General features: G+C 35.0%; 1 protein-coding gene across 5 annotated transcripts in view; it reads right to left on the bottom strand.

The window, feature by feature from the left end:
- The window catches only part of LOC111056481 (probable chitinase 2), a 184,983-nt gene extending 163,835 nt beyond the window's left edge, over positions 1-21,148 (bottom strand). For 2 of the 5 annotated variants that reach the window (XM_039443276.1, XM_039443277.1), the window contains exon 1: positions 20,959-21,147. In XM_039443276.1, coding sequence (XP_039299210.1) covers positions 20,959-21,037 — 79 coding nt within the window. In that variant the 5' untranslated portion in view covers positions 21,038-21,147. Of the gene's footprint in view, positions 1-20,958 lie in introns of all 5 variants that reach the window. The other 3 variants (XM_039443275.1, XM_039443274.1, XM_039443273.1) reach the window with 3 other exon arrangements.
- Positions 21,149-24,217: the final 3,069 nt, after the last annotated feature.

Genomic DNA, 24,217 nt, shown 5'->3' with positions numbered 1-24,217 from the left:
TAGAATTTCCCTTGAACCAATGCATGTCGACTGTTGCAAATTTTTTACAGGAGAGATTTTCTTCCTCCTCTTGTCCTGTTTTGCCCTCCATTGTCCTCCTTTGACCTCTGTTCTCCTCCTCCTTTGTCCTCCGCTCTCCTCCTCCTCCTCCTCCTCCTCCTGTGGTTTAGGTGTACTACATCTTGATTGATAGTAGAAGAAGTCTTCCTTGGCATCAAGGTCACACTGTATCCTGATAGACCGTGTTTTCTTCTCAGAATTAGAAGACATTATAGGTGTACTACATCTTGAGTCATAGTAGATGCTGTCTTCCTCGTCATCAAGATCACACTGTATCCCGATAGACCGTGTTTTCTTCTCAGAATTAGAAGACATTGTAGATGTTAACCAATTAAAGCTAAAACCTCAAATGAGTAAAATTTGAAAAATGCAATACTTTTATAGTTTGTGCTCTATCGAGAAATAACTGAACTTCCTTCACCATATAAGTAAGAGGAGTATACTCCATGATACAATCACTGATTAAAATGCAATAAGCTGAAGTATTTGGAGGGACAGCTTCCTTAAATTCCATATCTATTCTAATATCTTTGGAGAATTTCAAATGAGAAGATTGATGTGAACAATCAATTACAATCAGGGGTGTTTTAGTACAAAATGTGTTAAAATCAATCTCTGTTCCAAGCTCATATAGGTAAGAAATCACCTTACTATACTTTCAATGAAGGCTGTTCCAACGACCCCCACTCCACCTTTCCCAGTCACATGATCACACACCATGTCACATGACCAGTCTTTGACAGCATCCAAATCCTCTTCCAACAAGTCTGTATGACATAAGGCCTCAACTATCTTACTATAAATATCACTGCATTGATCTGCATTTGTTCAGTTTGATAGTCTTAACTGTGCAGTAAACATGGAAACTTCTAAGGTGTTCAATGTGCCTATGCTCTGTGGTAATAAAATCAAGCCTACCAATGAGCAGTTTGGTTTGTGGCTTCTATCAGAAAACTTGTGCAATGACAACCTTGTGACAGACATTGGAAATATTGATTACACTGCTGGGGAAGAACTGTTTGTGCAGGATGAATCAAATCTTGTGCCTATTACAGAACCTTTTTGTGATGATTTAATGCTTGTGAAAATCTGTGCTTTGGATGATTGTGAGGCAATGGATAAGAGACGTAAATGCAGGCAAACATTGTAATCTTGTCACTTCACCATCCTCAGTATTTTTAATTGAAGATGCTATTTCCTCAAAAATTGTTTTGACTGTACCTTGTAATTCATCATTCTTGATAAATGCTTGCATTTCACTACTCAGATCATTTTTCAATACATAAGTTTCGGCAAACCTAGATAGCAATGAATTTAAATCGTTTTTTGAAACAAATTGTTCAATCCCCTCCATAAGATTTGTCTTTATCATATTAGTCATTGTGGATAATCGATCTTCAAACTCTTGTTTTGTTATAACAATGTTATTCAATGCTTGCACAGTTTTATCCAAATATTCCTTATCAACCGATGATGAATGAGTTCCATTTACTCTAGTAAAAATTTCTGTGCTAAGCTGTTTCAATCTGGTATTTAGATAATTTCTATCTAATACTTGCAAATTTTTAATCTTGTCTGAGATAACTTTCAATTTCTCATCCAAATAATTCTTGTCAACTTTATTATTGTTGATCATATTCAAGTGCAATCTGAATATCTCTGTTGTTGATTTGAGATCATGTAGAGAATTCTCCAAATTGATAGATTTCTCTTTAACTCCCCTATCGATATTGTAAGATAACTGTTGTAATGTATTCCTTTTCAATCTCGTTCAATCCAATATTCTTAACTATATTAGATAATTGTGAATCTAAATACGAACACAGAGATTCACTAACACCCTGTTGATCAATTGCCTGGATTATTCTCTCACTAAAACTTTCAAGATCTGGTTTATTCCATACAATCTCTTTCTTTGCAGCAACTCTCTTGCTTTTACCTCCGAATCTGTGCACACTCATTCTGCAACTGAACATTAATCTTACCTTCACGTAATTCTTCTATGATTGATGCAATCTCAACATCATGACCCGAGTGTCCAGCAAGTTTTGATGATTTTAATAAATGAAGTCTCTGAACCAATTCATCATCATAGTTGTCATAATATTGGTAAATCCTATTGCTAGAAGTATTAAAAAACCCTGAGCCTCTCTTATTTGATTTTTTAACAGGAAACAGCATTTGAATAAGGCAAGACTTTACACCACTGTTACGTTTCACATATCCTCGTCTATTTAAATTAACTTTTGTTATTGATAAAATCTTCTTGTATTTATTTAGGTCTTTTCCATCAAAGAGATATGAATTTGGTCTTTGGGCAAATAACATTTCTAATAGACTGTGTGTAATTTGGTATAAAACTCTGATCGGATTGGTGAGAAGATTTAGTTTTCCCCATTTTAACTAGAGGTTTGATAATTGGTTTAAAAAGTTTTTCTCTGTAATTGTCAGATTGCTTTTCAAAATGCACAATGCTTCTATGTTTGTCTCTAATAACTTTCCTCAATTTCTTAATCTTTTCGATTAGAGCAACGCTAGCATCCCTGACAAATATGATCCCACAAAACCAAGTAACTATTTGCTTCTTATGGATTGTAATTCTTTGTATGCCTACTCTATCAATCAATTCATACCTTATGGAAATTTCAAGTTCCTCTCAGAGGAAGAAATCCATGCTCTTGACTTTACAAATTTGGAGAGTGGATCAGAAACTGGTTATGTTATTGAATGTGATCTCAAGTACCCCCAGGAGTTACATGATATGCATGCCAATTTCCCTCTCACTCCACTTCATCAAATTCCTCCTAGTGAATTGTTCTCCAAGTACCAAACCAATGAGAATGGTCAAACTTTGACCAAAAAACTCATGAACACACTTTTTGATCGAGAGAGGTACATTGTTCATTACATGAATTTGAAGCTGTACCTTCAACTCGGATTGCAATTAACAAAAGTACATCTCGTCATTAGCTTTTCTCAATCGCCTTAGTTGAAAAACTACATTGAGTTCAATACCTGTAATAGGCAAGCCACAAAAAATAAATTCGAAGTCTCATTCTTCAAGCAGATGAGTAACTTAATTTATGGAAAATCGATTCAGGGAAATCGGCAACAATGTAATGTTCAAATTATCACAGATGCCAAGCATCTAGATAAGTACATTTCAAATCCCCTATGTAAACGCTGGCAGATAATAAGTTTGGATGTGATTGCAGTTTTCTCATGTAAGCTGGAACTGAAAATGAATAAGCCCATCTATTCAGGTTTCTGCATCCTAGATTTGAGTAAACTATACATGTATGATTTTTTCTACTGTAAATTGCAAAAAATCATACCATGGCAATGCATCCAGCTTTGTATGACTGATACAGATAGCTTCCTCTTATCGTTGGAGACACCCGACGTCTACCAATTGATAAGAGATAATCTGGAACTGTTTGACACTTCAAATTACCCAGCTGAGCATGAATGCTTCTCCAATGAGAGGAATAAAGTTGTAGGGAAATTTAAGGATGAGGCAGCTTCAATTCCTTTAAAATCTTTTCTGGGATTATGGGTGGAATTGTATTCATATCTTGTAAATAATGAGAAGGAGGAAACTGTGAATAAGTGTGTAGCAAAAGTGTGAAGACACATGTAAAAAATAGTAAACTTAGTTTTGACTTGTATAAGAAATGTTTGATTGAACGATGCCAACATATAGAAAAATGTTATATGTTGGGATCCTTCAATCATAACATACATCAAATTAAATGTGCAAAGGTTTGTTTAAGCTTGTTTGATGACGAGTGCTTCATTGCAGAGAACGCATTCAATACATTATCACTGAAAAATAGCAAACTGATTGCACAGATCAGTGTGTGTGTAACGAGGTATTGACCAACACATCAAATTCTGTTTCAAGCGTGTCTTCACACAAAGAAGAAGAATGAGTAATACTAGAGCAAAATTACAAAAAAACATTGTAAATTACCCCACACGTAGATATGAGTTGAAGAATGAGAATGATTTATATCAATCAGATCTGATTGAGATGGGTAGCTTATCTAAATTCAAGCGAGGATATCATTATATTTTGTTTGTTATTAATTGTTTTAATAAGTGAGCTAATTATATACCTTTAAAGAATAAGACTGCACAAAGTGTTTATAATGCACTTGAACCCATTATTTGTAAGAATAAACATATGCGTTTTTCCAGACAGATGGAGGGGAGGAGTATTTTAATAAGCATGTGAAAGATTTATTAGACAAGTATTATATCAAGCATTTTTCTGTTTTTACTGATAAGGAAGCTAGTATCCCTGAGAGATTCAATCGTACAATAAAATCAAAAATATATCGATCTTTAACTGAACGTGGGAGTAAAAACTGGGTTAATAACTCACAAAATATTGTAGATGATTATAACAATACCGTACACAGTTCCATTGGAATGTGACCTAAAAATGTAACTAAAAAACATCGTAAACACGTTTTAGAATCACTAAACTCTGCATTTAATAGATGATTCAAATTATTAGTGTTGAAACCAAAATATATGCTAGGTGATATTGTGAGAATTTCTCAAAAGAAACAGATATTTGATGAAGAATATCCAATGAATTGGTCACCCGAATATTTCTGAATTGTGAGCATACATACCACAAGGCCTATCACTTACTCATTAGAAGATCTTAGTGGTGAGATAATACATTGTAGGTTTTATCAAGAAGAAATTAAAAAAACACATTTGAATGGATCTGAAAGTGATGTTTATGTGATGGAAAAAATATTGAGGCGAGATAAGGATAAGCTGCTTATGAAATGGATTGGATTTCCACAACCATCATTCATAAGTCGAGAGAACCTATCAGAGTGAGATTGTAAATAATCAGAGTAAGATCATATGTTGTAAATAATGTACATGGTATAATTTTATCTATCCACATTTGCTGTATCATATGTTGTAAATAATTAGAGTAAGATCATATGATGTAAATATTGTACATGGTATAATTTTATCGATTCACATTTGTTGTATCATATGTTGTAAATAATTAGAGTAAGATCATATGATGTAAATAATGTACATTGTATAATTTTATCTATCCACATCTGTTGTGAATAATCATTGTATAAACTCTAACTCTCACTCTCTGTGATCTATCCACATCTGTTGTGAATAATCATTGTAATATTCTTCACATTGGGTGTTTTTTGAATAAAAACAACTTGAATTGAATGTTTGCTCTTCCATTTCTCATTTTGTCATAGAGAAGTGTGAAGTAGTAGCATGTGGCACATGTCTGGAAGTTGAATGGGTGAGTACATGTGGGTGTGTCACCTAGAAACGCTTCATTAGTGACTGAACAAGACACATGAATACAAATAGTTTGTTCTGTTTGTATATCTCACTTTCTCAACATGAGCAAACTCGCCATTGTCAACTTCAATAAGATAATCACACAAGAGGACAAGCCAGCATGGTGAAAGAACAGCGCATTGATCCCACATAATGCTAGAATTCTCATTGTGGGACCATCTGCATGCAGTAAAACGAATTTATTGTTCAACTTGATTTTTTCCAAAAATGGATTGAGATTTAAACATATTTATTTAAATAATGAAAGTCAATATAAAGATAAGTACTCGTTTTTAAGAAAAGTCTTTTCAAAAATGAATTACATGTGAATGATATCCCTGACAACATTGCAAACCCAAACAATATACCACAATATTCTCTAGTTATATTTGACAAGTTACAACTCAGTCACATACCTCAAATAAGAGATTTTACTATGGGTAGACATCGTAATATTGATACAGCATATTCAATTCAAAGTTATGGTGCAACACAAAAACATTTCACAAGAGATAATGCAAATATGATTGTTAAATTCGAAATTGATCAATTATCACTCAAATTAATACATGGAGACTATGTGGGTGAAGATATTTGCTTCAGAGATTCCAGTAAATTGTGTTCGAATGTGTGGAATTCTAAAAAGCATAGTTTTCTTACTAGTATGATTGAATGTGTAGCTAATAGTGGGAAATATAGGCAGGGTCTGGATAACTTTATTGACATTCAGTAGTGAGTAGCAGTGAAAGAATGAGGATCTCTCATAGAAGACAAAATGCTAGCGTTGCTCTAATCGAAAAGATTGAGAAATTGAGGAAAGTTATTAGAGACAAACATAGAAGCATTGTGCATTTTGAAAAGCAATCTGACGATTACAGAGAAAAACTTCTTAAACCAATTATCAAACCTCTAGTTAAAATGGGGAAAACTAAATCTTCTCACCAATCCGATCAGAGTTTTATACCAGAGAAGGAGGAACAAGAAGAAGAGGAAGAAGAAGACAAAGAAGAAGAAAGTATGGATCTAGGAGAAAAACATGATGATATTGGTGAAACAACAGAAGTTGCATAACCATCAGCAGCTGAAAAAGATCTAAGCATGAACGATTCAAGTATATTTGATTTAACTAGGCTTGAGAGTGATACATCCAGCCAAATAAAGAGGATAAAGAATCAAGTGCTTGCACAATATTTGTATACATTTCATAGTGAAAAATTGGAAACTCGATTCCTTATGGAATTTCCTATGATTCTGACCGAAAACTATATTTTATGGGTGAGTTTGATGTTAGCTTTGATAACTACTTCTTTTATATTGATAGCCAAAAATTCCAAATTACACACAGTCTATTAGAAATGTTATTTGCCCAAAGACCAAATTCATATCTCTTTGATGGAAAAGACCTAAATAAATACAAGAAGATTTTATCAATAACAAAAGTTAATTTAAATAGACGAGGATATGTGAAACGTAACAGTGGTGTAAAGTCTTGCCTTATTCAAATGCTGTTCCCTGTTAAAAAATCAAATAAGAGAGGCTCAGGGTTTTTTAATACTTCTAGCAATAGGATTTACCAATATTATGACAACTATGATGATGAATTGGTTCAGAGACTTCATTTATTAAAATCATCAAAACTTGCTGGACACTCGGGTCATGATGTTGAGATTGCATCAATTATAGAAGAATTACGTGAAGGTAAGATTAATGTTCAGTTGCAGAATGAGTGTGCACAGATTCGGAGGTAAAAGCAAGAGAGTTGCTGCAAAGAAAGAGATTGTATGGAATAAACCAGATCTTGAAAGTTTTAGTGAGAGAATAATCCAGGCAATTAATCAACAGGGTGTTAGTGAATCTCTGCTTTCGTATTTAGATTCACAATTATCTAATATAGTCAAGAATATTGGATTGAACGAGATTGAAAAGGAATACATCTTCAGTACATTACAACAGTTATCTTACAATATCGATAGGGGAGTTAAAGAGAAATCTATCAATTTGGAGAATTCTCTACATGATCTCAAATCAACAACAGAGATATTCAGATCGCACTTGAATATGATCAACAATAATAAAATTGACAAGAATTATTTGAATGAGAAATTGAAAGTTATCTCAGACAAGATTAAAAATTTGCAAGTATTAGATAGAAATTATCCAAATACCAGATTGAAACAGCTTAGCACAGAAATTTTTACTAGAGTAAATGAAACTCATTCATTATTGGTTGATAAGGAATATTTGGATAAAACTGTGCAAGCATTGAATAACATTGTTATAACAAAACAAGAGTTTGAAGATCGATTATCCACAATGACTAATATGATAAAGACAAATCTTATGGAGGGGATTGAACAATTTGTTTCAAAAAACGATTTAAATACATTGCTATCTAGGTTTGCCGAAACTTATGTATTGAAAAATGATCTGAGTAGTGAAATGCAAGCATTTATCAAGAATGATGAATTACAAGGTACAGTCAAAACAATTCTTGAGGAAATAGCATCTTTAATTAAAAATACTGAGGATGGTGAAGTGACAAGATTACAATGTTCGCCTGCATTTACGTCACTTATCCATTGCCTCACAATCATCCAAAGCACAGATTTTCACAAGCATTAAATCGTCACAAAAAGGTTCTGTAATAGGCACAAGATTTGATTCATCCTGCACAAACAGTTCTTCCCCAGCAGTGTAATCAATATTTCCAATGTCTTTCACAAGGTTGTCATTGCACAAGTTTTCTGATAGAAGCCACAAACCAAACCGCTCATTGGTAGGCTTGATTTTATTACCACAGAGCATAGACACATTAAACACCTTAGAAGTATCCATGTTTACTGCACAGTTGAGACTATCAAACTGAACAAATGCAGATCAATGCAGTGGTATTTATAGTAAGATAGTTGAGGCATAATGTCATACAGACTTGTTGGAAGAGGATTTGGATGCTGTCAAAGACTGGTCATGTGACATGGTGTGTGATCATGTGACAGGGAAAGGTGGAGTGGGGGTCGTTGGAACAGCCTTCATTGAAAGTATAGTAAGGTGATTTCTTACCTATATGAGCTTGGAACAGAGATTGATTTTAACACATTTTGTACTAAAACACCCCTGATTATAATTGATTGTTCTGAAACATGTACTTGACAATGTTGTCAAGCACATGCAGAATCCTGGGTTGTACACACAGTGAACATTATATTTTTAATGTTTCCTCAATCATAACTAATGCATAGAATGAACTAGTATATCCAAATACACACACACACATTAGTTTTGAATTAGACATATATCAGTAGGAGGAAACTCTCTAGAGAGTGATCTATGATCTTTTACATTTTTTATCGGCAATGGCATATAAGGATTTCCAGAGATCATTAGAATTATGAACAATTGCTGATGATTCATCATTATTTGAACAACCATAATGCAAATGTCCAGTTTCTAGTATATCGAGTAATTCAAAAATTTCAGATAAAATTGGAAAGTGGAGATTTCCTGTTTTTGTTAATGCAAGATCGCTCACCTCATCACCTGTTGAAAATTTAATATTCTTTGCAATTAGATCAAATTCATTGAATGAAATTGACATCAAGAGACAAGATAGTTTCTTGAACTTTGAAAAGCTATAACAATCAACCATATTTTTCAGTTGAGTGTATGTACAGGCAAAACATGATAAGAAACTATTTGAATGAACTTGTATCTACACACTATACTACACACTTCTATAAATAGAATTGAGCTTCAACACATGTGAGATCTTTACAGCTCAACTAACAAAGCGTTACCGAATGATTAAACCTAGACATTGCAGGTACAATGGAAATGAAAACAATTGAGTATACACTAGAAATTTATTTACACAATTCACTACAATTATTCATCACCTCCTCTTCAATTTTCATTAGTTTACTCACAGACAGTTTATGGGGTCGGTAATAGCATAGATAATCATGTATATCGTTCAAATTCACTGTGTTTAAAAAAATGTCTTCTAGTTGTTTCACCAGATGATGATTTTCATGAGTTGAATGCTTAATTGCAATTTCACATGCATCATACCAATCAATACACTGTTCTAACCTCATTTCCAATTCACTATCAGCTTGCATCCACTTGCACGGTGTGCCTGACCTTTTTAAAAGCTGATAAAGAAGATAATTTTGAATAAAATTTAGAATTTAGAAATAGGCCGACACATCTAGAAAACACCTGAGTCTATACCTAATTCATGCAGGTGAACGGGCTAGAGTCAAGAAAACTTCAATTAATCTTGCCATGCCTGATTTAATAGGTTTCTACTATAGAATAACACTACAATTTGAAATGATTGAAAAATACAAACAGCTTCAATAAACATTGGCAACTAAAAGCAAACAACAGAAACAACAATTTCATGTTACTTTGTTGACATTCTTCATCTGATTCAGGGGCGCATTACTATCCTTCGTTTAGATAGCAATACGTCACAAAACCAAACAATATCAGCCATAAAATAACAAATTAGTTTCAACATGAAATTTCTCAAGAAAGAAAAGCCCGTTGAACCCAAATTTCGTCGATAGTAACCCATATAACCCATTTAATAATAATTTTGAATCCCCACTTTTGATTGACATTCTTGAATGAACCTTTGTTTCACTACACTGCACTTTCGTTGGTATGTACGTTGCATTATCGTCGGGGTTACAGTACCCTGTTTTTGGCGGTGAACTTTTACCGGTTGAATTTGGCTTGATGGTGACGTCCTCTTACGCCCCTAGACCTGTCGTCTGAACGGGTGTCTTGACGCGGTGTTACATAAAGTTGCAGAACCAAAGGGGTGGTACATGAAGTTGGTTTGGGGACACACATGAACCGCTTAGCAGTTATTTGAAGAAACAATTATTCATACATGATGAAGAAACACAATTAGACTTTTCAGGACATGGCACTACTAGAAAATTTAAACTTTAATAAAAATAAAACTAGCTCCTACATTAACTAATGATATAAACTATATATATAATTCACTCAACACAATAATATATAGATGTGATCTGTGGAGTTCCAGTGGTGAATGATCCGAATGCTGAATAAGATGAAGATTGTGGAAGAACTGACCTAGGTAGTGGAAGATCTAGTCCAAGTGGAGGTAAAGCGAGAGGGAATCCAGTAGTGGAAGAATTCAGTCAAGGGGAGGTAGAGAGAGAAGGAATCCAGTAGTGGAAGATCGAGTCCAAGTGGAGACAGAGGGAGATGGAATCCAGTGGTGGAAAATCGAGTCCAAGTGGAGATAGAGAGAGATGGAATCCAGTCAAGTGAGTGAGCAACGGTCGGTGGCTGCCTCTCTTTGCTGATTCCAATCCTTCTCAGAACTTGCCATAATGATGATGTTGATGATCTCTTAGATTATATCAAATGACGTATTTGCTCAGTGAGCCATGGAGCTGGGTCTCTGGTTACTCTGCGGGTCTTAACAGGGACGTGTTTTTCATAGAGGAAGAGGATATTGTCATTTATTATGTTTGACATTTGATTTACATCATTAGTATTGAAAATGCTCAGCCAGTCAAGAACAAATGTATCATTAAATTGATAAGGAAGGTTAATATTGTTGTAATCTCTGTAGGTAATAATTTTTGGTTTAGGTTCAGGTCACTTAATGTTGTAAACAAGGTAGATCAAGTCATGTGCTGAAAGGGAAATGTGCATGTAGTCCTGGGAAAGGGATCTGCCCATGGCTCACAGCGGATTTCTTATCGGCGACGGCTACGAGATCTAGAAGCATGTCCGAGGTGGATGTATGGTGAGTAGCTTGGAGAGGCAGCAGGGTCATACCATTCACAAAGAACATAGTAGTCAGTTGCACCTTGTCATAAGTTTCAGGTCCAAGTGAGTCAGTATTAAAGTCACCCATGATAGCCACATGTTCAAAGGGCACCATCAGCTCTAAAAGTGCCTCTCCAAACTCAGACATGAAGCCAATGTGAGGCGGCCTGTAGCATAAAGCGATCAACATTTTGACGACATTGCTCTTAATTTCAAAAAAACATATATTCAGGCCTTGATGCACGAGAATTATCGGACGAGAGTTTATGTACAGGGAGCAGAGCACGTTTAATGTACGCAGCAACCTCGCTGCCATTTTTGTGCAAGCGGTCATTACGAATGAGCATGTAGTCATCAAGTGCAATAAGCCGATTCGGGATGGCAGGCTCAAGCCAGGACTCAGAAACTTGTATAATGTCGGAAACACAATCACTAAAAGTGCACCTGAACTCATCTATGTGACAAAGGAGTGATTGGGCGTTGACGTGAGTGATTTTGAGCTGATTGGGGAATGGGGAGACCGCTTGCTTGAGGACATCGCCGACATTCAGCGCGGCCGCGCTATCATCCGGTCGAGCAGACAGAGTGATCGACACGTAACAGCATGGCTGAACAGAGGCGGTAAGCAGCTGGAAGAAATAGCAGGACAAGAACAATAATATTGGCAAGCATCAAAGAGAAAAAGAAAGAAGAAGAAATGAACAGTTGAAAAGGAAAGAAGATGAAAATCAAGTAAAACAAAGTATGGAAAATTAAATACATTACTTTCTAGTAGTTTCGAAAATGGTTAGATATAGATATAATCAAGATGTTTCTTTGGACAGGCCTGTACGAATTCGGCTCCGTAGCTAATCTGGCTATTAATACAAATAAGTGCACTATATATTATCAGAATGAATTATACAGACTCATTCTAACAGATTCATTTATAAGTGCATCATATGTTATAGTCATTACAAAATGTATTTCTTAATATCTATTATACACTAGATAAAGATGCACTATTGACTCATTAGTACAGGTACAGTCTGGTATTGCAGTAGGATGTGTCCTTAACTGTCGTGTCCTGCAACCGACTCTCTAATTTTGAATGAAAAAGACTAAGAAATTGTCAATTCTTCTCTAATTTTTTTACAGGTTCGACAGTCAAGACCTGCGACATGCGAGGCCAGCGACGGTAGAGGACTCCTGAAAACTCAAATGTCGCCTGCGTTAGGCGACAGTTGAGGCCCTTTTTATTCTTGAACAGCCCCGACAGTTGAGACCTGCGACCGCAGAGGACTACTAAAAAAAGAATCCTCAAATGTCGCCTGTGTCAGGTGACAGTAGAGGACTCTTCAATTCAAGTACAGGCCAGACCGTAGAGGACTGGAAAACAGTCCTCTACTTCACAGGCCTCGACTGTCGTCGGTCTCGACGGTCACGCCGCCCCTAGAAAGTACTGGCTACTTCTTATTTGTTCATTGTGTGTATAGTAGGGAAGAAGCCTCCACCATTCTGGATTGTTCTGGAATGAAAACGTTGGGGTATATAAAGAGGGATCACTCGGCTAGTCAGTTATTTAGAATTTTGTGATAAACAAGTCAGTGATGAGCAAGACTTCCAATGGTAAAGGAACAGCGTCAGCCGTAGCCTATACTCAGAGCCTGGTAGTTCCTAGTGATAATTGTATAGTGATAATTGTTATAATTGTACAGTGATAATTGTATGGTAAAAGTATTATAATTGTTATCTAGTGTAGTTTAGTGATAATAATTATTATCATTGTCGTGACAGTTGTATCAAGATACGAGATACAGGACGGTGATACGGATAGGCGAGCACGTGATACGGAATGGTGGTGAAGATACGTGATACGCAAACTGTGATACAGAGTCCTGGTATAAGATACAGACAGTGATAGTGTTGCATACTGTGTTCATGAACTGTAAATATCAGAGACTGTGTTTATAAGTGATTAATCTTTATATCTGCCATCTGAATACTTGCTAGTTGAGTGAATAATTTCCTGTATTAGAGTAAATTATCTGTTATTTTGTGAGTCAATCGCTCCATCCATTCAGTTTAGAGTTCTATAGCTTATGAACCCACAAAAACTAGGTTTTGTAGGGTGAAAATCCATAACAATAATATTGTTTTGCATCTACATAAATTGGCGGAGCTCGAAACATATCAATGTCCATTCTTTGGAAAGAATACTCAGAATATCCTTCCCAGTAGCTCTCTACCGAAGAATGAGGGAGGAAGAGAGGAAATAAGAGTAAGAAAAAAGACGAGAAAAATTTGGAAGTGAGTCCACTTCTATCAAAGTAGGCTGAGGAAATGACATTGGATTCAATAGTTTGAGCAGAAATCTTGAGCCTCATACATCGATATGGAAGAAAGTTACTGTAGGCCGAGTTTTTTATAAACAGTTTGATTTTTCTACTGATCTTAGAGACAGTGAGAGAGTGGTCTGGAATAAGCTTATTATCTTACTAGTTTAAAGTGCAAGGAAGAAGGGATTTATATTTTATCAAGTGTCCAATAAAGTTTTTTATAATATAATAATACCAAAAATAATTTCGGTTGGATACAATTCAGAGTTGTTTAGAATTATATTAATTACAAGCAGGTAACCCGTGCTTCGCAAGGTTCTATTTCAAGACGTGATGAAACCCAGAGGAATTGAAAAAAGTCACATAAGAATCCTCGGTTGATTAAGAATTTATAAGCAGCATTTAAAATAAATCAGTCCATTAGTTCAAACGTGATGATGCGTCAAACATAATTTTACTATCCTCTACACGTGTATACGTGTTTAAGCCAGTTCTTGTCTCTTTTATAGTATAGATGATGATAGATAGATGGATATATCATCCATTTATCTATCATCTTCTATACTATAATAAATGAAATGAATGAGAATAAATTTTGAAAGGTTTGAGATATCGATGTGCGGTTTTCACCATACCGTTTCTTTTTCAGAGGGAGTTTTGACAACCCACAAAACTCATTTTTCATTTGAAGATAATTATAACAGAAAGGTGCATATGACCTTATTTTTTTTCTCAGCTTGCCAAAAACCCCTCATTCCAATATTGAAATTTTCAACTGACTGTACAGTGAGTCAGTCATTCTATCAGGGCTCGAATAATTTTGAAATTTTAATTAAATAAAAATGGAAGAGAATAATTCCTTTATGTGAATATCAACACTTTTATTCAAAGACATATTAACTGCATGCATTTTCATATTGCCAATACAGCATTGATGAAACTGTAGACGTTTATTTGGCACTTTGACTCAAAAAACTTTTCTAGCTGAAAATTAATAATGCATGCCACATGTAGGCCTAAACATTGCATCAGGAAAACGAAGTTTCAAAACTAAGGGCCAGTTACACGTCCGTCTGTTAAATATGGACATCAACGCCGAGTCAACATCAAATCAGCGTTAGTTTTACGGATTCATTTCTGTTCCACAAATATAGGTTAGTTTTCAATTCCGATTGAGTTTCCCGGTTAACTAACCAATATTTTAACGGTTTCACAATCCGGCAACACTGTAATTTATCCAGTGATGTTATTAAAATTATTATTCTAAACAAATGGCAAAAAAGTGAGGTTATGTTATTGAAGTGGTCATCACGCATGCGCCATAAAAATGTTCTGTCTGTCGCCAGTGTTGTCGAAGAAGATCGAAAACAAACCTCAAAAATTAGAATCTAATTTTGAATGCTAATATTAGCTAAATTCTCTTTTCTATTTTATTAACGGATGAAATTCATTCATATATTCAGCTCATACTTTGAATTCTGTAGTTTTTTTTTACCAAAACCTAATTTTGGAAGACAGCTATCAGTAGGTGCCTAATCGGCGTAGTTGGATTTAATTCCCCATGAATGGCCTGTTAAAATGTTTTATGTCGATTCGGCGTTATCTCTTGAAATTTCTTTTTTGTGCAACCAAAATGTTCCAGTTATTGTAAATCTCAATTGAAGTATAGCATTTTATTGTGATTAAACGTTAACCGGAATACGTGCAACTGGGGGAAAGTTTTTTCTAAACAGATGTTTTTGAGATAAATTTGATGCAGCTTTTTCACATCCACCATATTATTATACAGAGTTTGTGAAAATGAGAATATTTATTAATTTCGAAACAATACTATTATTATTTTTATATTTAAAATAAAAATATTATTAAAAATATTTATCAATTATCAAAACAATATTTTTGAGGTTAAGTGGTATCAGGTAGAAAGCAATAATAGAAACATGTTCCTTTTTTAAATCCGACCATATCATTTGGTGATTTTTTAATGAAATCGTATGTACCATTAATTAAGTTTGAACATTCTGAAAAATCTAGAAGGAGAATTGAAATTCGGGCTTCCAGGTGCACGAGATTAATATTTTTAGAATCTATGTTAAAAATTTGGAGATCTGAATCATTCCCGTTTTTCCGATATGCAATCCACAAGTTGACATGTATTGATGGGAACAAACGAACAAACGAAAACACGAACAAACACAACCCTACTCTCTCTTATTATATAGAAGAAGAATACGCTAAGAATAATCTGTTTTCAACAGAAATAAACACCTATACAATATCTTCTAATATGCGTCAGTGAGCAACAAATATTATGTATTCATCAGCTGACCATTATCAATATGATGTTTCATTACAATTATTTCCTAATCAACATATCACCGAATTCCTCTTCTAACAACGCTATTACTGGGATCTCAGCTAAGCAAACTGATAAAACGTTTAGGCCTAAATAACATCGATGCTTCCCACTGAAGCATCGCTGACTGAATGCCACTGCAGCAACGTTTCACTTTCAACCTTGAAATCGATGGCAACATCAAATGCTGTTACCGCGCTCCAATACGGATTCAGAATATATAATCATGATACACCATGATGCAGTTTTACTATCACGTGAAAAACTTCGAAAACAAAGAGTTTGTTGAAGTATCAGCTCTCACTTCCTTAGCATATGTACACAATAATCATCCTAGGTGAATTAATTTACTATAGTTTACGGTAGTTTTTTCATACAACTTGAAACTCAAGTGCAGTATCGATGAACATATAGTGAGGTCCACGTTATAATGGCAGTGAAGAAAGATAGGAGAAAAACGTTGTCAAGTCTCTCCATTTTGCCACTGACTGTACACAGCTGTTACTCAATTCATCCCATTGAATTTAATCTAATAATAATTATAATTTCCTTACTAGAATAATCAATTCAATATCAAATTGATCAAGAAAATATATTTTTCCATAACTGGATTAAAAAGTTTGCTTTCATGACTGAGATCAGATTTCTATTTTTATACAAACTTGAAATGACGGCTAATTAAAAAAGCTGTGATCTGAATTTCAAAACAACAGAAATTAAGTTATTGGGTAGGTATTCTATTCCAATTTCCTTTAAAAATAATAGAAAAATAGAAATCCTATTTAAAATAAGTAATTCTAATGGATTAATTCCGAAATTTTACTCTTCAATATTATTTATACCGGTACGAGTAGGTCTAACCTTTACGGGTAGGCTAACTTAAGCATGGATGAAGTCTAGGATGGTTAGTTATCAACTTTTAAAATGTCATTTCAGGTATTTTAATTTGTGTTTCTCATAAGGTAATGTTTAAAAATTATTTCATTGTTTCAAAAAAACATTTTAAATCAATTATACGACTTGTGTACTCAAGTATTTTGATAGAATGAAGAAAAAAATGGCGGCTGAGAATATGGTTTGTTCAGTTTTGTACAGTCACTGTCAAAAGTAATTATAAAAAATTCTGGCAAATAGACAACATTGCAAAGTGAGAGAGAGATAGTGCTATCTGTTTTGTAGTATGATAGAAAGGACAGCAACAGTATTGTCAATCGTACACTGCCATTATAATGTGGACCTCCCTATAGGCGTAACTTGGATCACTTACCAAACATGGGACTAGATTACATAGGCTATCCCCAAAAAAATTCCGAAAGAAGTCTCAAAGACGAAAGCCTTCGGCATGAAAAATGTTTCGCTACTTGCAAATAAAATGTTGGCCTTCGCTCCAACCGATATACTAGGCCTGTTGAACTTATTTTCCTAGAATCTTTGAAATTTGTTTTTTGTATCAAAAATCGAGACTTGATGAACAGTTTGATATTTTATCAGAAAATTGCAGCTAACCAATTGCTGGTATATTATTACTGTAAAATAATTATTTCAAATATCCAATGAAAGCTATATAAATAGAGCTAAGGGCTTCTGCTACTGCAAATATTGACCGAAGAACGAAATAGCAGAAGTGAATTTAAAAATGAAACAGTCCAAAAATTCCGCACAGACCGGGAATCGAAGCCGGTACCTCTCCATTGCCGGCAGAGCGGCTTTTACCCTCAGGCGGGAAGGTTTCCTGTTTGGAGTGTCTCATTCTTCAAATTTCCTTGTGCTATTTAGTTCTTCGGTCAATATTTGCAGTAGCAAAAGTCCTTTGCTTTCATTGGACATTCGAAATAATTAGTAATAGCTTTGACCATAGACAGAAGTCAAATAGTTCTGTCTATAGTCAAATGTAATAGTGAACAGTTGTAGATGGTTGAATACATTCAACTTTCTCTATGATTTAAATAGTGTTGTGACAATACTCTGGTTACTGTCAACTCATTTATACATGGGCTTTGGTAAAGGGAGGATTCACCCCTGGGTAATCATGAACATCTCAGTCTCGTAATTTGATATTTATTATACTACTGTACTACTGGGGTAGAGGGGTAAAGTATACTGAACCCTAAACATTTCTTATTCCAATTCCATACTGATTACGCGTTAGGCCTTTTATATAAATGAAATTCTCATGAACATCGATTGATAAACAAAATCAACAGATGATGAAGAATGAAACATAAGGAAGTGATCGGACTATTGAAGTGGACTCAATAGCTCATTTATTTCATTGGGTAAAACCAATTTTGGATTATTATTATACAGGCCTACTATTATGTAAAAAGTATAGTTTTTTATTCAACTACGTAGAATTATCAAGTCAATATCAATTACAAGTAGAATTCAATGGAATTATCAATATCAAGTGCATTGGGAAAATCATTTCTCGTATTTTATGGACTTAGACCATGTTGGATAATCGCCGGAATGATGAAAAAAGAAATGTTCAATAACAAACTATGGAAACAGTGCGTTATCAATTTTACACTAACTGACATAATCAAACCAGTAATATCAATAGGCCTCTTTCACACAATAGGAGACGTGCAACTTGAACACTGAACAGTGTTCACGTTTTTTTGTTGAAGTACATTGAGTCCAATTGTGTCTTCCACATGGTGATCCCGAGCCAGGAACCTCCTTTTGTCACGTCTTTTCCCCTCGAGGCAAGCAGAAACCAGCTATTATAATATAACTTACAATGTATCTGTGTATGAAATTGGGTGGGATATTTATCATGATTTCTGAAAATGCCCAAAAATGAAGGAGTAAGATAACTTTGAAAAACCAACGTTTTCCTGCCGATTGGCGAAACAGATTAAAAATTAGACATATTATGTCTTAGACTAAAAACGTGTAACAAATATCAGATCACTATTCAAGCTATCAAGCTCTTTATAAATTTATTTGTCTCCTCATGGCAGTAGGTTTGCGCCCAACGTTTTCACTTAAACATTTCTGTGATAATCATTAAATTGTGATAGAACACATTATCGTATTGATCTTATAAATCCAGTTACATGTAGATCGATTTTCGTAAAATTGATTTTTTACCGTTCCTATGAATTTTACCAGGTTCAGCACAACTTCTTGAAGAACATTATGTTTGATTCAACAGAATTCATAAGGACGGTAAAACATCGAAAGACAAAAAACACTTTCTGAGTAATACTGGCTTTAACAAAACATGGCTTCACGAAATACAGTACGATAATTTAGAATAGTTGGTACGACAGTACCAACAAGAGAATATTTTCCTCTCTGACCACTTGTTTCCTTGGAAAACTTTTTACACTTATCAGCACTTCCTTTTTTAGCTGATAAAATAAATATCTAATGCTTGAAATATAGCTTAGCAGTTCTTTGTTTTCATGGTGGGAGGGAGCATGATCATATAAGCGGCCTTTCTTTTCTATAATTGATGCGGAGTTTTATCCGAGGCTGAAAGAGTTCTTGATTGCAATTCACTGATTTATTTCACAAACTGTTAGAGGGAAATCTGCAATTTACGTTAAAATATTCAATTTTTCGAGGAAAATACTATTTTCTCTTCAAAGTATTCATAATTATCATTTGCAATAATGATAATCTATATTGAAATGGGTATTTGAATTCAAATGAGCAGAAGATTGTAACTCGAATTAATAGTCTATAAATTGAAAGTGCATGAAAATATAAAATTCAACTATAAAAAGTAAGTGATAATGGTTGCTTTGTTGTAGTTATCCGACAGATGATATTCAAGTGCGAATACAGTATAAAAGACAATCTATATTGCTTAGCTGTAATGGCTTTGCTGATCAATGTTGCTTTCAACAATTGAAATTTTCAAAATAAATTGTTGCCTATTTAAATAATTGTTGCCAATTTTTTTTTTTATAAATTGTTGCCTAAGGCCTTAGGCCTTAGCCGCAGTCAGTAAGTGAGCTACTGAGTTACGGCTTGTTGAACAGAATTATAATAAATCAAAACTAACAATTCGGAGTTTATTATTATTCCATTAGTATTTCAAAATACAGAACAGGCCTACTGTGAGCAATAGCTGAGTTGAATTGGCCTCTTGAACTGTTTTTACTTGCTGACCATGACCTTTTTCTTGCTTTCTTATTGCCACTGCGATGTCGATGTGAAAGTTCCTTTCAATGCAGCCAAATCAACATAACAGTTATCCATACTAAGCTTGATACTGTACTATTACTATAAATTGGACTACTCTACCCATGTAATAATAATATTGATTGAGAATTGTTACCGAGTCAACGATGAAGGAAGATTGGTTCAATTTTTTATATTGTTCAGGAGTGAGTATGGTTTATTTTAAAGTTTTAGAGTTTGATTCAGTAGCCATTGAATGCATGTTTTATGAGTTAATCGCTTGATAAATACAGCCATCATGGGAATTGATGATAAAATTATCTGGAAATGTGGCCTTAATAGTCTGTTTTCTTATTGTTGAAATATTCACCTACAGAGTGAATATTCATTCATAGTTGTGTTATGAAACACGTTTTTATGATGTTGAAGTAGGTTGAACTAGCTTAGTTGAGCCATCAACTGGTGGTGTTCTATACCACTTGTATTTATAATGTATCTTTGGGAGCTGCTCAATAATTTTTAAAACAATTATTTGGTACTCTTCTATTTGTCTATATCGAATTTATACAATTTATTTTGTTTGAGTGTTTATTCTGACAATTGATAATGAGTCGAAACATATTGTGCTCATAAAAAGACAAACAAAAGAGTGCAAATACTAATTGAACCCAACTGTTTATGTCTCCAGTTGGCCAATCATCACTCGGAAGCCTGAAATCGCTACCTTCCTGATATACCTTCCGTACACAATAAATCAACAAAGTTTGTTTGCACGAAGTACCTATCGCATCAGTCGTTCTCGGTGCTTCACATTTTCACTCCATACTGTTCCTATCTGATAGTAGAACAAGAAAAGTGATAGCTTGCATGTTGATTTGTTGACGCATTATGAACAATAATTTTTTTAGATTGGCAGTTGCGACTTACCTATAGATCGTGTCGCGAGTAATTGTCGGGATTCGACAGCCCACAAATTCAATAGCACAACGACAATGATAAACATCATTTTACAACGACTATCACTCACGAGCACTCATACTCAGTCACTGGCACTCGGCACTGCACTGTTCAGTGAGTTTCTCATCCAATCTCCCCTCTTACTGCACACTTGCAGCTGGCAGCACAACAGCAAAGGCACGAGGTCACTGGCCGGTATTGGTGTTGGTGTGAGGTGGGAGTTGCCAGTTTCCGTAGCCTATTCTTCTGCAGATCTGTGTCTGTTCTCTGCTCTTGTGGTCACGTAAATAGTGAAAGGTACCTACTGTAATAGCTGTGAGAATAACAGTTCCTCCACCTCTTTTATCTCAGGAAATAACTGTTCTTATTTTTTCCCAGGTTTATATGTGTTTCAACTTTATACCAGAGAAAACTCAGTTTCTCAGTGAGTTTGAACATTTTTCGACCATTTTTTCTGAAGAAGCTGAGGAATAAAATGAACTAAAGAGAAATTCAATGCTGGAAATCCTTCTATCACAATCATCTGTCTTCAGTCCTATAATCTACACTAAATTTCAACTTCCTCTCTTGAGTCATACTTGGAAAATCAGAAAAAACGCGAAAACCGCCAATTTTGGGATATATTTCCTAATATGTTCGTAGCACGCGTCTAGAGGTCCAACCATAATTACTATATCATCCAGGGGTGCCTACAGAGGGGGGACATGATGCCAATGGCGTCATTCAAATTTTTGGGGGGGGGGATTAATTTTAGCCTATAAGACAATTGATTCTCTATAATAATAGTCTGTTGAAATTAACAGATTATTGTATGATTAAAATTATCAAATCTGTCACAAAATTGTCCCACGATTTGCACTGGTCAGGACGATTACGCATCCATAGGGTAGCTTTACCAACTAGTAATTCAGGTAGCACGTCTGGTAGTTGGTTGCCAGTAAGCCCATAGGCTTGTTGTGGCTCATCTAGCCTTTCTAAGAAGCTGGGAGCATCTGATTGACCATCAAATGTCAGTCTCCAGCTTCTTACTTTGTTGCATACCATCCCTGGGTCCATGAAGGGGTTTGTGTTAATATTGGCTCTAAACTTAGCCTGGGTACCTGTCGCCGAGTGGCTCGTTTCCCCACTGCTTCCGCTCATTATGTCAGGCCTTGGGCTGGGATAACGTATAGTCATTTTTTTATGTTGTTCAACTAAAATGTACGCACCGATATCATAAGTATTTTAGAAATAAATTTTCCAATACAAAGTTTTCCGACAACAAAATCACAAGATGAAGCAAGCAGTTGGGTTTTATGTCTATAATTCAACTAATATATTTAGACTCGACAAGATGTCGATTGTAGAACCTCGATAATGTTCAGGGCTACGGGTATCATTGTTGAACATCGATTTCGGATTACAGAGATCGGGGATAAACTGATTTTTCCGCGAGGTGGGACAAAGTCACCCCGGGGTAGACAAAGTCACCCTGGTCGATGGTACGTACTTGAAGCTACAATATTTTATATTTAGGACTCCTAAAGTTGTAGTTTGTGAGGCGTACAGCACCAACATTCAGCTCACTTTTTATTCAATAGTCCCACATCCCACTCTCACTTGTTTAACAGGAATAACCAAAAATAAGGGGGGATATTTAGTTTATTCGGCAAAGGGAGGGGGGACTGGCGACATAGACATTGGAGGGGATAGGCACCCCTGATAATCAATTGAATCGATGAATTTATATAAACAAATAATATACAGGCTAATTACGAGTTCCCCACCAATACTCTAGGATATTGTTCCTGGTTCCTAAGTAAGAGACATAATATCTAAATATGATAGTTTAACTGTCCGGCAGTCTTCAGTTACAGACACAGTGGCAATTTAGCAATTTTCACCTCTTATGATTTTTTTTAAAATAATGGTTGAAAATACAAAATTGAAACTTCGCACAATCATTTATAACTACTAGACAAAGCCACAAAAAAATTATGATGATTATTCAAATTCATAAAACAAAATGGCGGCCATTTAAAATTGTGTTTCTGAAATGACTCAGAAACCGTTGAATACCTTCAGAATACCTTTTTTCAGTAATATCGATTACCTAATTGGTACGTTAGTAGTATCAGTTTGTACATACTGTGAGACTTTTTTACGAATTTTCCCCCCCAACCCCCCTCCCACCACACCCATCCTACCTACCCCCACCTCCCCCGCTCCTGCCGCACCAATCCTGCCTTCTACCCTACCCCTTAGAAGGAGAAGAAGCTCACTCTCTCTCTCTCTCTCTAGATGAAGGAGAGGTGGAAGATGAAGAAGAAGAAGAAGAGGAAGAAGAAGGAGAGGTGGAAGAAGAAGGAGAAGAAGATGGAGAAGAAGATGATAACGATGATACACTCTCTCACTCTCTCTCTCTCTCTCTCTCTCTCTCTTTCTCTCTCTAGTCATGCTCCCGTTAATATAGTCATGCCTAATTACATTCAGTCATGCTCAATTACATTTGGTCATGGTCTATTTGATGATGATTTATAGCAGAGAGAGAGATATGTGTGAGAGAGAGAGAGGCAATCTACTGACAGATTCAAGTGAAACGAACTTCTGCCAGATTTAAGTGAAACGAGCTTCTTACTGTCATAAATTCTAGATGTACTTGACAACTAGGATGAGATTTTACCATTCTTTCAAGAATACATGTCCAGCAGTAACATTCAAATCCCATCTTTTCCTTTTAAAACTCTTTATGTTGTGTGTGTATTCAGCACAGTTGAATATTCTTTTGGAAGAATAATAGTGAATTCAAAGCTGTCTTCTGAATCTATATTGATATAAATTAAATCATTCTCACCAAATCTTACATTCTTAACATAGAACCAATCAAACTGAAAAACATTATGTAATGCTTTAATGGGATATATCTCCAATGAAAGTTCATTGAAAATTGACATATCAAAGTGTGTCATTTCTTGTTGTAGTTTTCACTCATCTCACAGCACAATGTAGCAACATTTATAGATAAGGATATACTAATTACAATCATATACAAGCTTCCCGTGAGACAACCTTGGACGTTATCACTAAGCACCAATTCTCCTCTTGGCTGATGATTAACATGTTTCAAAATTCCACTTCAGAGACCTTACAAGGACGAATGCGGTTCCGGTCTAATTCAATACTCGAGCATTGGCATGTTTTGCAATTTTACTTCACAGAGCTTACAAGGACAAATGCGGTTCCGGTCTAA

This window comes from Nilaparvata lugens, chromosome X (genome assembly GCF_014356525.2).
Source record: "Nilaparvata lugens isolate BPH chromosome X, ASM1435652v1, whole genome shotgun sequence".
NCBI lineage: Eukaryota > Metazoa > Arthropoda > Insecta > Hemiptera > Delphacidae > Nilaparvata > Nilaparvata lugens.
Note: the sequence above shows the minus strand (reverse complement) of the source record. Positions and strands in the feature narration are given on the sequence as shown.